Source organism: Callorhinchus milii, unplaced genomic scaffold (assembly GCF_018977255.1).
Source record: "Callorhinchus milii isolate IMCB2004 unplaced genomic scaffold, IMCB_Cmil_1.0 Scaffold1, whole genome shotgun sequence".
In the NCBI taxonomy this organism is placed as follows: domain Eukaryota; kingdom Metazoa; phylum Chordata; class Chondrichthyes; order Chimaeriformes; family Callorhinchidae; genus Callorhinchus; species Callorhinchus milii.
In genome coordinates, this window is record NW_024704742.1 from 25,453,090 (window position 1) to 25,470,677 (window position 17,588).

General features: G+C 43.7%; 1 protein-coding gene across 1 annotated transcript; it reads left to right on the forward strand.

Moving 5' to 3' along the window:
• The first annotated feature begins 51 nt into the window (after positions 1-51).
• zbtb49 (zinc finger and BTB domain containing 49) lies at positions 52-16,992 on the forward strand. Its single transcript, XM_007897321.2, has 8 exons — positions 52-80; positions 2,964-3,133; positions 3,883-5,075; positions 9,692-9,738; positions 12,472-12,545; positions 13,853-13,935; positions 15,170-15,331; positions 16,182-16,992. The coding sequence occupies exons 2-8, from the start codon at positions 2,976-2,978 to the stop codon at positions 16,868-16,870; spliced, it is 2,406 nt and encodes an 801-aa protein (XP_007895512.2). The 5' UTR covers positions 52-80; positions 2,964-2,975; the 3' UTR covers positions 16,871-16,992.
• Positions 16,993-17,588: the final 596 nt, after the last annotated feature.

Sequence of the window (17,588 nt, forward strand, 5' to 3'; positions counted from 1 at the left end):
TGGCTGTGTCGGGATGATGTGATGTGATGTGATGGGAGGAGGCGGAGGAGGAGGCGGCGGCCGAGCAGCAGCAGCTGCAGGTGAGGAGGAGGAGGAGGAGGAGAAGGGGAGCGCGCGGCGCCGGGGGGGGGGGAGAGCCGCCAGGCGATTGGAACGCGGGCCCCGGGGAATGGAACGCGGCCCCGGGAAATGGAACGCGGCCCCGGGCGATTGGAACGCGGCCCCGGGAATGGAACGCGGCCCCGGGCGATTGGAACGCGGGCCCCGGGGAATGGAACGCGGCCCCGGGAATGGAACGCGGGGCGGCCCCGGGGAATGGAACGCGGGGCGGCCCCGGGGAATGGAACGCGGGCCCCGGGAATGGAACGCGGGGCCCCGGGCGATTGGAACGCTGGCCCCGGGGAATGGAACGCGGGGCCCCGGGGAATGGAACGCGGCCCCGGGCGATTGGAACGCGGGGCCCCGGGAAATGGAACGCGGGGCCCCCGGGAATGGAACGCGGCCGCGGGCGGGCGGGCCTGGGCTCGGTGCAGACTGCATCGCCCTGTCGTGTCCTCTCTGCTTTTTATCTTCCTTTCTCCTCTCTCTCTCTCTCTCTCTTAATTTATATATTATATATATGTATATATATAATGTATGTGCACACACACACACACACACACACACAGAGGGTGACCAAAAAGTCGTGATACCATTTCCATGTCTAATAAGTCTTAACGAAATGATGATGGTATTTGTTTTAGACAATAGAGCAGCTTCAACACTTTTTGGTCCCTCTGTGTATGTGTATATACTATATATATGTTTGCTGTGTGTCTGACACATATGCAGAAACCCATCACCGTGTATTCAGTCAGACCTTTGCATTACACCTACACGTGGGAATTCCAGGATTCCCATAAATGCATATGAATAAAGAATAGAGACTGTATTGTATAATAACAATACATGTATTGTATATGCAATTCCCTGTACCCTCCACCCTGGGCAGGAGCTACCTGTGTTTTATCTCTTCTGTGTCTGATTTAGCCCCCGGGTGGCTGTTGGAACAGAGCTGATTGGGGTTCATTTGAAACGGCATTGGATAAGTTGTTGTAATAATACCTATAAGATAATAACAATAGTTATAATGATCATATTTCGCCCACAAAATATACAGTCAATTCAATTCACTTTGTGGAGTCCTGTAGCTCAGTGGTTAGAGCACTCGCTTTGCAAGTGAGAGACCTGAGTTCAATTCCAGGCAGAGGGCGAAACCTTGGGCAAGTTTCCTTACTCCACACAGAGCCTAATAATAATCCCTCCAAAACCAAAACCAATAATAAATTGGTCATTTTCAATCTACGACTGTTTGTGGGACATTGCTGTGCACAATTGGCTGCCGCGTTCGCCCACAAATATACAGTCAATTCACTTTACAGTCTATTCTGTGAAGCGCTTTGGGACGTCCTCCCGACGTGAAAAGCGCTATATCAAATGCAAGGATTATTATTATTATTATTATTTACAGTATATGCCGTGAAGTGCTTTGAGACATCTCAACGACGTGATAAGGCGCTGTATCAAATGCAAGGATTATTATTATTATAAGAGTGTGTGGAGGATGGGATTTAGAGTTTATGGGGCAAAGAGAGGGGAATTGAAATTAGTAGAAAATGCAAACACTGACACTAATACAATGGGTTGAATGGCTTCCTGCTGCGCGGTGGAGTTTTCCGGTTCAAAGACTTGTTTGACCAGAGTTCTCACGAAGAATGGACAGGAGCTGACCTTAGCTTTGGGTTGATTATTGCTGACTATCTCCGTATTCTGCAGCTTTGATGCTTTACACTGGAGGTGCACAACCTGTCAGTAAGTTAGTACCCTTCCTTCTGATTAGATCTCCAGTAACTAGTTGTTCCTGTATACATTCTTTCAGTTCAAAGAATAGATCGTTTTTGGAGGAGATAGAAAAACTCACTGATCGTATATAAATTTTATTTTAAGATTCGTAAATAGGTTTTTCCAACTTGTTTGTTTCAAGAGAAGTACTGTAAACAGAATGTCGGGAAAACCTTCTGTTTTTGTATTGTGATAATTCTTTTACTTACCCTTTCAAAGTCTGTGTCTTTATATCAAAATTTATGATGTTCTGTTAGCATTTGGAATTAAAAGCTTTTTTTAAATTGGAAAATGAGCTGGTGGGATTGTCCATCTGTTTCCTTCCTTATTTTGTGGAGACTGAAGAGCGATTTCTGGTGTTTTATTGTTGGCCTGAGTTAGTCTGAGCTTGATTGTTTGGGCATACGTAGACAGTGCATGCTGGAGAATAGGCTTGAAAAGAGCAAAGCCCAGTACGGCTGAAATTTGTAGTATCCAAGAAAGGCTAAACTGAGGGGTCATTCAATAGAGTTAAGTCAGACAATCGTATAATGGGCAAATGTTAATGATAAGTAACATGGCCCGTTATTTAAATTAAAACTTAAGTTCTGCTTCTTTACTTGGAGGTGCAGAATTTTATACTTCAAACACTAAACATGTTAAATTTCTGAAGCAGTTTCCTTCTCAGCGCCTTGGATGTCCTCCCGATGTGAAAGGCGCTCTATAAATGTAATTTTGTTGTTGTTGTTCTCAGTGCACCACTGCAATACTCACATCCCAATGGATAAACATGACCGAAAAGAAAAGGATGCCGTAAACCAATTGTTTTGGGGGTGCAAAACTGCAGGGAGCTGCCTAATGTATAATTTTGCTCATTCACATGAAATTACTGAACACTGTTCCTTATGAAAGTAGTGCAGAAAACTATTTTGGAGCAGAAAGAATGCAGCAGACATTTTAGATTGGTTTCCAGCTCCGAATAGCTTTGCGCCTTATATGGTTCAGTGTCGTTGAGTATCATCATACAAATAAAATCACAAACTATTCCAGTGTTTTTCCATCTTCCAAATCTCTTGTTAACTGCAGTTTTTTTTCGGTCCTAGGTTAGTTAAAGGATGGCGATTGATTCCCTAGCAAATCACAGCTGTCACCTTCTTCAGCAGCTCCATGAACAGCGCATCCAAGGCTTTCTATGCGACTGCCTGCTGGTGGTGAAGGGTGTTTGCTTTAAGGCTCATAAGAATGTATTGGCTGCATTCAGCCAGTACTTTAGGTGGGTAAGCTGTGAATATTTGGGAAACAAAGAATATTCTATATTTTTACAAAATAAATCTGTACTGTGATTAGCAACAACTTGAATTTATATAATGTCCTTCACATAATGTCTCAAAGAGTTTTACACTGCCGGATACTGGGCAGGATGTGAGACTGGGTTTAGAGAATAGGGTGAACATAGTCATGGTGATAGAGAGAGGTTTTTGATGGCCTTTGAAGACGGGTAGAGAAGGCTACTGTGAGGATTGGTCTGTCACTTAATTTCTCAACAAAAGAAAAATAATATTCCTATTTCACTGGATTTGTTTCTTTTTGCAAGCTCAATTTGATGCCCGTTGACTCTAGTTCGGTATTTAGACATTTAAATAATCTAGAAATTGTAAACGCTTTCCTCATTTTGATTCTTTTTAAAACCTGAAGTATGACATTTCTGTCCTGTACCATGGCCATTAACCTTTTAAAATCTTCAGTACGCTTGCCTCTGGGTCAGAAGGTTGCCCTGACAATTCAGCATTTTCTCAGTAGTGGACTGGAATGTCAGTCTTGACAATGAGTCCAGCCTTAGTTTCAATCCAGTGTATCCTGTGAAGCTCTTGTAAGACATCTCAATGACGTGATAAGGTGCTATATCAAATGCAAGGATTATTATTATTTATTATAGAGCTTGAACTTGTAGCCTTCTCACCCATAGGTGAAGGTGCTACCAACTTAGCCAAACAAATAATAACCCTTTGTATGTTGTTACAGGACGTTATTTCAGAATTGTTCTGGTCAGAGCCGTGACGTCTTTCATCTGGACATTAAAAACGTTGGTGGCATCGGACAGATCCTGGATTTCATGTACACATCTCATCTTGATCTTAATCATGAAAATGTCCAGGCCATGTTGGATATTGCCCAGTGCTTACAGGTACCCAATGTCCTCAGCCTGTGCTATACGTTCCTAAAGACTTCGACAAGTGTTCTAGGTGTGCCTGGGAGCATGCCAGCCGGTCCCGCTGTTTCTCTGCATGAAGGACTGACCACCGATACAGAAGACCTGCTGGAGGATAACGAAAACGCCCAGATGAGCCGCGACTGCCAATTTGGGCTACAGATCCAGGGTCACAAAGCTCAGGAGCTGGGCCTTTTATACAGACATCTTCCTGATACTTCCCAAGCCGAAATATCAGCAACGTTGCAGAACCAAATTCCGGGACAAATACCAGACAGGAATTCTTCAGATTATCCAGTCAGACAGAGCTCGCAGCCTTCCAAAGTCTACAGTTGTTACGGGAAAGAAACGTTTAAACAAAACCCAGCTCTTTTTTTTAACAATAACCAAGGAGCGCGGAGAAGAGCAGTGTGTGACGGGTTAAGTGCGACACCAAGTGCGAAGGATGGACCTCCCTTGGAACATGCGGAGGGCAACACTGCTGGGCACGAACCTTCGCTGTCGGGAACTGTCGCTCACAAAGAAGGCAGGTGGTCCTTCAACCAGGATGGAGCAGAGATAGACCCGCAGCCTGTTAGACCACTGAGCCACTTGAAGAAGACGATTCATCTTAAGAAGTATGATTACCTACGGTCTCAGAAGCTGCCTGAACCGCCACCACCTACGCAACCCCGAGCAAATGAAACCAGCGAAGCAGCGAGGAGCGACGAGCTCAGTTCAAGCAAAAACTTTGTAGAGGATCAGTGCAAAGACTGTCATTCTGGGACGAAAGAGGCAGTCGATCAAGAAGTCACCAAGTCATGTGTCTCACCTTTGAGGGAGGAGGGGCTGGTACTTGTTGATTACGAAACTCCTGAGTTTTTGGAAGATGCAACTGACCAGCCATTAAGTAGCTTGAACGTTCAGTCCCAATCTTGTCACTCCCAGAAGCAATATTGCTGTGAGTTGTGTGGGAAAACATTCAAGCACCCAAGCAATCTGGAACTGCACAAGCGTTCTCACACAGGTACAGTGAAGATGTGGCAATGTACTGAATTCTTGATTTGTTTTTTTTTCACAAATAATATTCCTTGCACTTGGTGTAGAACCTTATAATATTGTCGAGTCGTCTCAAGGCACTTCACAGGATTTATGGTGAAGTGCTGCGACTGTGTATTAAAAGGCGAATAAAGAGACCAATGTTGTGCATCACAATGGATGGTCAATGGAAATTGCAGGCCAGGACCCAGACAAACTCCAGTCTCTTTTTGAATGCTTCTCTCATATCCTTGCCCACCAGATTACCCCTGGCTCCATCCTTATCAGCCAGCCACAAATAGAGTCACACTATAGCTGTAATGCTCACCCACTCACAAAGAATAATATCTTGAATAGATCATCTTAGAAAAACTTGAGTGGGAGCCCAAGCTGTGAGGGAATAGGGAAGTTGCAGATACGGAGGAAAGCAAATCTGGTCAGAGCCCACTTTAAAAGAGAATTCTGAGTCGTTCATTCCAGAATCACATAAGTGTAATTTATTATATTACACTGTGTTCAGTAAAGTGTCGAATTCATTATTATATCAGGAGTAAAAAAAACACTGGCATGAAAGGAAACTAGGTACAAATAGCTATTGACTAATGAGTTACATGTCAATATGTCAAGAGGAACCCCAAGCTCTTCTCCATCACCAACCGGTTCTTCTGCCCACCCTCTCATGCCTCGCCTATCCTCTCCTCCAATGCCAACTGCGAGGAGATGCTGGACTTACTCAAAACCAAAATCAAGGGAATCCGCTCAGCTGCCCCTGCTCTTCCAACCACTACCCCCTCCCCATCTCCCCCTCACACCCCAGCCCCTACCCATCCCTCCCACCTTCGAACCCCCCCCAACTTTCTCATCACCACCAGAACCCACATGAAACCGCTCACCTATGCCCTTGACCCCATCCCTACTCCTCTCCTACCGCCCAGCTCCACGTCCTTGCCCCCTTACTCACAGACATCATAAACCTCTCACTGTCCACTGGCACCATTCCCACCCCATTAAAAACTGCCATCATCATTCCTATCCTTAAAACATCCCTCCCTAGACCCACCACTGTTCTCAAACTACTGCTCCATCTCCAAACTCTCTTTTCTCTCCAAGGTTCTGGAACGGGATGTTGCTTCCAAACTTCGCTCCTTCCTCTCCCGCCACTCCCTTCACAAACCTCTCCAATCGGGTTTCCGTGACACCCACAGCATAGAAACACCTTTGGTCAAAGTGACAAATGGTATTTTGTCCATCTGCAAACTGGGTTCCCTCTGCCTCCTCATCCTCCTTGACCTCTCTGCTGCATTCGATACTGTTGACCACTATCCTCATCCACCACCTCTCTTCTCACCTCAACCTGCATGGTTCTGTCCTTGACTGGTTCAGATCGTACCTCTCACACTGTCTGCATGTCTGCACTTCATCTCTACAAGCGTCTTCTCCTCTAGCCCCACACTGTTCCGTGCGGCGTTCCTCGGGGCTTTGTCCTTGGTCCCCTCCTCTTCAGTGTCTCTACGCTCCCTCTTAGTGACATCATCCACAGACATGGGGTGAATTTCCACATGTACGCGGAAGACACCCAACTCTTATCTCTCTGACTCCACCCTCGACCCCAGAATGTCTGACAGACATCAAGTCCTGGATGAGAGCTAACTACAGTTGAACATCAACAAGACTGAGACCCTCCTGATTGCCTCCACATCAGCGCCTCCACACCTCAGACACTGACAGCATCACCATCCAGCTTACTAAGAGTCCAGAACCTTGGCGTCTTCGTTGAGCCTCAATTATCCTTGCCACCTCACATCCGTGCCATGTCCCGCACTGCCTTCCCCCACCTTCGCAACATCACCCGGCTCCGCCACTGTCTCACACCAAGTCCGCTGAGACCCTCATACACGCATTCATAACATCCAAGCTCGACTACGCAAACTGCCTGCTTGTCGGCCTCCCCAACTCCTCTCTCCTTAGGCTGCAGATCATCCAGAACTCTGCAGCCTGTGTCCTCTCCTGCACTAGGCTCCACACACCCATCCTCGCCTGACTCCACTGGCTTCCCATCACACAGAGGATACAGTTCAAGATCCTGGTTCTCGCCTTCAAAGCTCTCCATGGCCTTGCTCCCCAGACCTCTGTGACCTTCTAACCCCCTACTAACCTGCCTGCTCCCTCTGCTCAGCGGGCTCTGGCCTGTTTCTCGTCCCCCACCTCGCCCGCCCCACCATTGACTGCCCCACCCTCTGGAAATCCATCCCGCAGTCCTTCTGCCTTGCCCCCTCTCTTGCCTCCTTCAAGATCTGTCTCAAGACCCTCCTCTTTGAACGTGCCTCTGGTCACCCCCCTGCCCTCTACCCTCCCCGACCCCCAGCTCAGGTCCGAAACACTGATTGTCCAGCGCCTTGGGATGTCCTCCCAAAGTGAAAGGCACTATACAAAAGTAATTTTGTTGTTGTGGTTCTGTCCCACCAATTTAGTTGTTATTGCAGTTACCGAGTGTTTGTTTTGTTCACATTTATGTTCCATTTATTTTGTTCGTTTGGTTGCTGTTCATTGTTGTATCCTTATTATTTTTATTGTAAAAGATCTTGGTAAGAAGAGTGCCAAACTCCTTGTTGGGAATTTAAGACTCCTGAAGTTACAGGAAATAGGCACCAGATTTTTTTTAAAACAAACTGCCTTTAGTGCCCTGCTTGCATTACCTGGAAATGTACTCGGTTCCTTTGGCTTTTCCATGAGGATGTGGAAAGTAGGAAAGGTTTCATGGTCATGGCTGTGGTTTACCTAAAATCAGTGCTGTTTACAGTGCAATCATTGTTAGTTCTATTCATATTTTTGTTCTATTATTCTATTGGGTTGGTCACTATTGTTCATTGTTCTACCACTCTGTCTTGCTCCATCTCTCTCTGCCTTTAAATCCCACCTCAAGTCCTAGCTCTTTGCCTATATTTTCTATAATATATAGACCCTATCACCTCTTCTTTGCTCGGCGTTCAGTTCCATCCCTCTAAAATGCTCCGAGATGTTGCCTTATGTGAAAGACACTATATAAATGCAAGTTAGTTGTTGTTGTTGTTTCTAGGTTGATTGTAGATGTTGTTGTCGATAAACACCTAATAATTACTGGAGTGATTAATTCCTCAAAGAATTAACATTAAAAAAATTCTAGCTTAATAGAATATATTCCCCATCCCCCATTTAGCTTCTACACTACTCTTTATGCAAAAATTAAAAATACTATTGCATTCTTTTCTTTACAGTACATTTTTTTTGTCTTGATCCACAGCGATAGATTGGTCCTGGTGCATATATGTGAAAACGAGGAGCCTAGATTGTAAACATGATCTTATGAAGGGATTCAGATAATATTAACTTATTAATATTAATACTGAGAGGGGATACATTGTCATCTAAAGAGTGAAATGAGATTTACTGCCTTGAAATCATTCAAGGATACCTATATGGTTTAAATATAATGCATTATTAAATAATATATACATAGATATAAATAATGTTATTTGTTGTCGATGTTCACCTCATAATTACTGCAGTGATTAATCCCTCAAAGAATTAACATTAAAAAATAACTTGTACATTAATAGAATATTTACAGGGATGGGGCTGGACGCAGAACAAAGGAGAGAAGGCTGAGTCTATATTTTATACAAAATATAGGCAGAGAGGTAGGCGGGACTTGAAGGCAGCACTCGCCTTGGAAGCGAGTACAGTATATTGCTATGTGCAAGCTGGCTGCCACGTTTTGCCCACAAAATAAACAATCAATCCACTTTACAGTGATTTGCTCTGAAATTTCCACAGCAATGAATTGGGTATAATGGGCTGTGATTTGCACTGGAGCCAGGCTCGTGAGATTGCCTTGAGGACGTAGTTGTGACAGAATATTGATTTGTCCCAGGACAGCAAAAAGCCAAGTGGTGCAGATTGATTTGCTGCTGCTCAAAATTGGTTACAGAAAAGCGCTCGTACTGAACCTCTACAACAACTTTTCAGGAACCATTTCAAGCCCCACATTGGGACTTGAGCTCCTAGTCGAGCATGACACTCCATTGCAACAAAGAGCTGTCCTGTAGATGAACTTTAACACACTGTCCCATCTGCCCTTTTTACATGGATGTTAAAGATCACTATTTGAAAAGAAGAAAATGCGGGGGTTCTTCAAATGGTCGTGGTCAACAGTCCTCGAGGTTCAATCACCTCACCATGTGCTCTTCATAGGACCTTGCTGCGTGCAGAATGAATGCCACGTTCGCCTACAAAAGCAGTCACTATTCATGGCAATAATTACTGAAACGCGTTTGAAGTCCTTTTGACATAACATGTTCATTCATGATTAATGTTAAAAGGGCTGGGCATATTGAATTACATTAGAGATAACCTGTACTTTGCGCTGCTTTAACCCTGCTCTACCTACCCATTCGCTTGTACTCTTCTCCGCCAATGGACTGCAAAGTTCTGGAGCAGAACGTGTAAATCAGGCTCGCTGCTCCCAATCACTTTAATGCTGGAAGCGAAGCGAGTAATGAATCACAGTGCAATTGAAGGAGCAAGTTATTATTGACAATAATTTCTGTGTGTTTCTTGTTCTTGCAGGAGAGAAACCGTTTGAGTGCAATATCTGTGGGAAGCACTTTTCGCAGGTAAGTAGTAGAGCAACAACAACTATAATTTGCATACAGCGCCTTTCACGTCGGGAGGATGATGTCTCAAAGCGCTTCACACAACTGATTGGGATCCCGGTGTGGGGTGGGGGGATGAAAGTGGCCAATTGCATGGTCACAGAGATGAGTTTTAAGGGGAGGGGGAGCAGTAAAAAGTCTTATTCTTTTCCAATAAGATTGAACAGACAACATGCTAATGTCAGCCACATGGGTACTCTGCTAAAGTATTGCACTGGATCCTAAGGACTGCTCAACGATTTAACAGAGAGCCTCGGATTGATCCAAATCTCTCTACTAACCTTTGATCTCGTCTTTGGTTCCGGACTCATTTGGCACAACTTGATCCTGCCCTCGCTGTGTTTAAAGCTTACAGCTTCTATTGACTTGGAGCTTTGGGCTTGGAAGATACACCACTCTGGGCCTGGATCACTGGTGGGGAGAAATTCCATCTGGGTCTAGATTTACTCTATTAACATAGCATTTCAGAAAAAATCCTTATTTTTAAAGTCTGTTTTCTGTAGGTTTTTTGAAGCTGGGTTTATGACTGAATATTAATCCATTTCAGGAACTCTCTGAATGCTGCGTTAATAGAGTAAACCTAGATCTAGGTGGAATTTCAGAATCTCTGGCCTCTGCTGCTCCGTTAGATAGGTCACTGCTTCCTCTATATTCTCAACCCTTTTCAAAAACGGTGTTTGAATTCCTCGCAACCCAAAGTACAGTCAAGTCTGTTCAAGCAACCACCTCCATTCAGCAACCGCCCTGGAAAAGTCCGGACAGATTTTGCGTAATAAACCATCTCTATTCAGCAACCACCTGTCTTAACGCAACCAGTGGCCATGCCCTGTGCCTTTGTGCTGACACCCTTTTCAGTGGCCAGTTCTTTATACATTACCTGGTCTGTTTTTTCCTGACATCTTGTCTGTGCCTCACAAAACATCGACTCAGGGGAGAAAGCTACTCACTTTAGAACAGTGAGTGGAGGTGATTGGCATTCGTGAAGCGACACAGAAGAGCAGCAGGAAATTGGCCGTGCAGTTTAACTGCGGACAGACACAAATGGAAAACATACTGAAGTGGAAGCGAGAGATCACAGCACAGCGAACAATGAGAACAATCCACTGCTGGATCGACTGGCAACGAAGATTTAAATCAGCTTTGTTAGGAGTAGTTCAAAGAAACTTTGGCACGTAGGCACCCTGTGAGCAGCAATGTTTGCAAGTTCGTTGGGGAATGTAGACTTCAACAACATTACATTTGTATAGCGCTTTCACGTCGGGAGGATGTCCCAAGGCGCTGGACAATCAGTGTTTTGGACCCGGCACAGTCGACGAGAATGTCTTGAGATGGGTCAAAGCGTCGAATGGATGGCTGGACTCTTTCCATAAACGATCCAACATTGTTTTCAGAACCATGTCCTGAGAAGGACGGGATGTGACACAGGAAGCTGTCGACAGTTGGACTGGATGATTAAAAATGATAGAACGGGTCTAAGAGCAGCTCTTGGCAACAGCAAATGTCTAATACATACAAGGTAATGAGTATCAGAGGTGTCCTCCTGCAGATGGGTCATTAAACCGAGGTCCTGTCCTATATGCCCATTCAAGGGGGACATTCAAGATCGGGTGACCTGATTTGAAAAGAAAATGGAATTGCTCCTGGTTTGCTGCCACAATCCTTCAGAAAAATTGCACATTCATTTGTTTGAGGGACCCGGATGTGTGCAAATTGGCTGCCACATTTGCCTGCAGCTCCACAGTCACTACACATAACAGCAATTCTACATTAAGTGTTTTGCAATGTTATAGGCACTATATGAAATGTAAATATTTTTAACTTGCCCTCTATATATTTACGGAACTTCCATTTGAAGAGTGATCTATTACTTACATTTGAGACTTTTTTAAAAAAAAAGGAACCTAAAATGAGTCACTTGCAAACTGAATTTATCACTGCCCGTTTCGATACCAGATTTCAGCAAAAGGAAAAATTGCAATTAAACCGCTTTGTAATCTACAACGGCATATAGAATAACTCGTAGTGCAATTCAAGGACACTGAGCGTGTCTGAGTTCAGGCATTAATAAACTGAAAGCCAAACATGAATCATCATGGTCAGGAATGTTGTGCTGTTTGTGGGGCACTGCTGTGCGCAATTGGCTTCCACATTTTGCTCAAAAGATATACAGTCACTACACCTTACAGTATATTCTGTGAAGCGCTTTGAGACGTCTCAACGACACGATAAAGTGCTATATCAAATGCAAGTAATTGTACATCTAGTAATACGCTCCAACCTCTGTGCATTCTCTGATATGTTGACCTAAGTAAATGGAGAGAACAAAGTTTGTGGTGGCAGTGTGCAGAGTTGTCTTGTAGCAGTGGCCATTTAGACTAATTGTGTAGGCTGAACTTGACACCCTTCTTGAAAGCTTCCCAGTTGATAGCTAGGGTGAACCAGTTGTTGGTCTTAAGAGAAATATCTTCTTCCTTCAGTACTGGAGACTCCGTGGGCCTGGAGGAAGGCTTCCTTCCAACTATAGTGGCATGAAACCATGCACTGGGGCTCAGTCTTAGGGGTTGGGGACGATGTTTTCATTTAAAGAATAAAGAAGAACCTAAAAGGCAAGTAATTTGACTTTAGGGCTGGTAAATACCTTTGTGCTTTTGGGTTTAAATTTTGTTTGAAATTATTCATTTTAATCTTTGCCAGGCAGGAAATCTCCAGACTCACTTACGACGGCACTCTGGTGAAAAACCATACATTTGTGAAATCTGTGGCAAAAGGTAATGGTGATAAGTGCATATTTGCGAACATTGGTTCTTCTGCAAAACTGGAGGCAATGGGCAATGTTTTAATCTCATTCTGTTGTCTGACAGGTTGCAAATCACAGATGGGAAAGAGATAACAGTGAGTTTGTCTCAATGATTAACCTGCCAACTCTAATCCCACAAAATCCTTTAAAATGTAAAATGGGTTTTATGAAATTCCGTCTTTTTTTAAAAAAAAGACCAAAGAGTTTTTATTTGGCTCCTCCTGATCTTGCTGAATATGTAACCCATGTGCATTTCACATAGACACATGGGGAGAGGCAGCAGGATAATTTGGTTTCCCATCTGTAAGGGAAGATATGATTTCAGAGAGGACAGTTCAGTCCTTTAGTAATTACTTTACTGTTATTATAAGGCCATCACTATAGCATTATCTCTATGTTGGGTATCTAGACCATGGGTCATTTACAATAATCACAAATTGGTCACTTCAATCCACAACTCTTTGTGGGACGCTGCTGTGTGAAATTATGCAGTCAATTCACTTTACAGTATATTCTGTGAAGCGCTTTGAGATGTCCCGAAGACGTGATAAGGCGCTATATCAAATGCAAGGATTATTATTATATTATAATGACGAATAGATACAAGGTTATACCAAATGCTGGACTCCCAAGGACTACATCGTCCTGGATGGATGCAATTGTAGAAGCTAAACATTCACTAAATGTATTTTTATAATAAATTCTGGCTGAATACTACAGAGAGTTACAAGAGAGTCCAGAAATTACACACTGATCAGTAGGATGTTAAATACCATTCCCAGTCAGCTTGCTGAAGGTAAACATGGGGGGCTAGATAAAGTTTCCTGTTACAAACATATTCTGGACGTATGTTAGTCAAATAGCATAATAAATAGTGAAATGAATGTGTGTCAAATCAATCTCAGCACTGAGATTTGAAAGTCGATCTGTATTGCAAAGGCTGAACAGGTGCCATTGCGTGCAATTGTGGCGAGTACTGGTTTTGTCAGAAATTCAATCCGTCTCACAAACCAGTGTAGTGCAGCATTTAGGTACCTGATCACTGGGGTTGTTGTATGCACCAAATCATCGGCTACTAAATTCATACTCAACAAGAAATAAAGGCAAACTTAATAGGTGCACAAATGCTTTCCCTTTCTCTCTCACTTACCAATCGCGCCCCCACTCCAGGGGAGCTATTTTAAGGTATTAAAATCGCGCTGATTATTTTGAAAGATTTGTGAAAATTCTTTGGTAGTGGTCCTTTCTTGTAAACCATCGTCCTTTTATTTATTTCAGATTTGCTGCCTCCGGTGATGTACAGCGCCATATTGTTATTCACACAGGGCAAAAACCTCATCTGTGTGACATCTGTGGTCGAGGTTTGTCTTCGGCATATTTTAAAACTCTTCTGTCCCGTAACAGCAAAGAATATCTATCTCTAGTTTGCTTCTTCTTGTTATTAAAGTGATAATGAGAGTTCCCACTTTTTTTTGCCACAACAGGAGGCAATTCCATCTAGTCTTAGCCTTAAAACTGTTTTGTCTTAAAATTTAAAGATTGTGCAGAATTGTGGAAAATCTTTAGATTCAATCTCGATGTGGAAATTGGTTTCCAGAGTAAGATCACAATCTGTATGGATTTCAATTTCGAGGCAAAGTGGTCCTCCAGGCTAAGTCTAGATGGAATTACGGACCTCCTAAAGGTTTTGCTCTATGCTGGCTTTCAGGATTTAAGCCTAATGCTTTAAGCCGCCAACAAATTGAGAATGTGTCTAGAGAAGCAATGAGCTACAGTAAATGCCTTCACAAGTGAGGTTGGACCGTACATCTCACAAATATGAAACAGCGACTTGCATGTATATAGCCCCTTCTTACAAGGTGGCATCTCAGAGCACTTACCAATAGCTTTGTTTGATGCCGTTACATCTATTTCACTCTTGGTTATTCTGCTTTGTTACACTTTCAACAACTGACATATAAGCTGTCAGAAAAGTGAGTGTCTGCAGTGTTTACTCAGCCTTCTTATGCGCTCTCTCTCTTTTATACTTGTCTCTCTTGTTCCCCCGCTGTCTCCCCTGCCCGCCCCATACACACACAGTTTGTAAGCTTCCCCCTTACTGCTAGATTGAAACTCCGGGAGAAGGTCAAAAATACAGTGTTCTGTTCACTGTTTGGTTTCAATAATATTTATTGGAGTTTCTGGTGCGATGTCGTAATGGCATGACTTTATGCTATCCAACATCTTTTTTTTTTGCCAGTTTTGTAGCCCAGAAGACAAACTCAGGGCTGTTCTTCTCACGAGTCAAATGCTAGGATAAAAGAGCACAAGAGTGGACCAGTGGTTACTGTGATTTCCCCTCCTCACCCCATGCTGCCTATGTGCGAGTGCCTTATCTCTATCTATATGACCTTTCTGTGGCAGTAGAAATCAGGTCCTGACATAGTAACAAGCTACTTTCTGTCACTTGGTGTATTGGTGCTATATTCAGTTGATTTGGCATATTGGTGCCAAATAATTAGAATTCTGCAGGCTCTTCTGAACAGTTTCATGCTTAATATTAGACTTCAGTTGACTTATGCTGCACCATGTCATACTTTTTAAATGTTGCTACAGGTTTCAGTAACTTCAGTAACTTAAAGGAGCACAAGAAGACCCACAGTGCGGACAAGCTGTTTACCTGCGACCAGTGTGGAAAATCTTTCAACATGCAGAGAAAACTTGTCAAGCACAGGATCCGACACACAGGGGAGAGGCCATATAGTTGCTTAACATGTGGTAGGTACTTTGTGTTATTGAGCATTGGCATACGTGGACACTTTGGATTTCTCCCCTCAAGTGGCTCATTCAGTACAATTATTACTGTGTGCTATGTTCAGAACTGTTATCTGCACCTTAATGCACAATAAAGGATGCCTATCTCTCTTCACTCTCCAAGCCAAGATGCTATCCAGCACCTGCACTAAAGACGCTGTAAATACCGATCGAGGTAATAATAATCCTTGCATTTGATATAGGGCCTTATGTCATTGAGATGTCTCAAATAATAATAATAATCCTTGCATTTGATATAGCGCTTTTCACGTCGGGAGGACGTCCCAAAGCGCTTCAAAGCGCTTCACAGGATGTTACTGTCAAGAGGATTGACTGTATTTTGTGGCTGCACTTCACAGTATTTCCCATGAAGTCTTTTGAGACACTTGGCCCCTCTCCCCCCCCCCCCCCCCCCCCCTCACCTGATGTGAAAGGTGCTATATCAATCGCACCTTTCGTGGTGTCCTGACCAACAATCCCCCAAAATAAAAATAGTCACTCACTCCATGTAAGGGAGTACATGTTTGTGTGTTATTGCTGTGCACAAATTCATTGCCACATTCACGAATAAAATACATACACTTCACAGTATATCTGGTAAAACATGTTGTGACGTCTCGACGACATAATACTATAATTCTATAATTTGCAGTGATTATTATTATTTGATATGGGGGGGTTGTTGGCTTCCTTGCGAAGAGCACCATTCTTGGGGATAAAAAGATGGCTGTTTGGGCTTGACCGTAAACAAATTGGCTGGTGTGCATGCAGCGTGTGGCAAATATTAAGCAACCTGTCTTGATTCAACTTGCAGGAAAACGCTTTGCTGGATCTGGGGATTTGCGTCGGCACGTGAGAACACACACGGGCGAAAGGCCATACAACTGTGAAACGTGTGGCAAGTGCTTCACCCGGTCTGCGGTTTTACACAGGCACAAGCGAATGCACTGCAGGTACAACGGAGAGAACCAAGTGAGGGACGAGGAGGTTGACAGCGCGGAGGAAAACTCCTGCCAGCAAGCTGCAGAGCAAAGGTCACCAAACTCTGAGCCACTTGGTCAAGCTATGCAGGTCGCTTTACTGCCTGTAATGGACAAGCTTCACTCTGAACCAAAGCAGCAGCCTTCCAGTGCAGCGAGCGAAACCTCAGCTGGGCCTGAAGACGGTCACTCGGAATACAGCTCTTTGGTCCAGCAGCAGTTAGTGGGTGATCATCACAAGATGGTCCTGAATTCTGTTAAAAACCACAAGCCTGAAGCATCCCACCCAATGCACACTTGCTCCGTTGAGAGCAGTCCAAGACCTGAAGAATCCCTGGCCGCCCAGAACCCGTCCACCGTGCGATCATCAGTGACTAGTTTGGACATTCACATTAACGTGCCCTTTGGAAGTCACCCGCCTAATGTTTCATACCGAACAAATGAAGGACCGTTCCTCTCCAGCCTGACACTGTGGGGTCTAGCTATGAAAACTTTGCAGAACGACAATGAATTAGACCAGTGACTGACCTTGATGGTGACTCAAAACATTTGCCAGTGGAACGAATGCACTTTCTTATTTTTGCCGCAATTGCAGCATCACTTGAAACGTATTTTTATAAACTTTAATAAATATGATCCAAACAAGTTGCAGTTGTATTGATTTTTGAGCCTCTATGTGCTTGTGCAAGGCTGATTATGAAACGAGAATAACTTTGCCCCCGCAGAAATCAATTCTCCAGTCGCTGGTTTCATTGTAAGTGGCTTGGTGATTGCAATTCTATGAGACATTAATTCGAGGTCTCATCTGCCTGGTCATGGGGATGTTAAATACCCTATGACATTATTTGAAAAGAAATGGGAGATAGTCCTGGCTGACAATCCTCTCCTAGCTTTGAGCAAAATAGCTGCTATGTTTGCCTACCACTTACCAATAATTACTGTAAAGCATCTTTAGATTCCGTAGCTGCTAAAAATGAGGCAGATTCAAGAGGGAATGAACAACTATTTAAGTAGAAATTGATTGAGGTGTGTAAGAGAGACCGGAGAATATTTTGTTATCTGGTTTATTTGACTGCATGGATCCTTTCCAGACCTGAATTTTTTAAAGAAAAATAATCAAAATTAATTTGTCTCCAGCAGCTGAGGGTTTTAAAGCTGCATTCACTCCACAAGGTGGCAGTATTGACTAGGCGATTGCAATGCTTAAAACGGCAACAGTAGGTATTACACAGTGACTACAA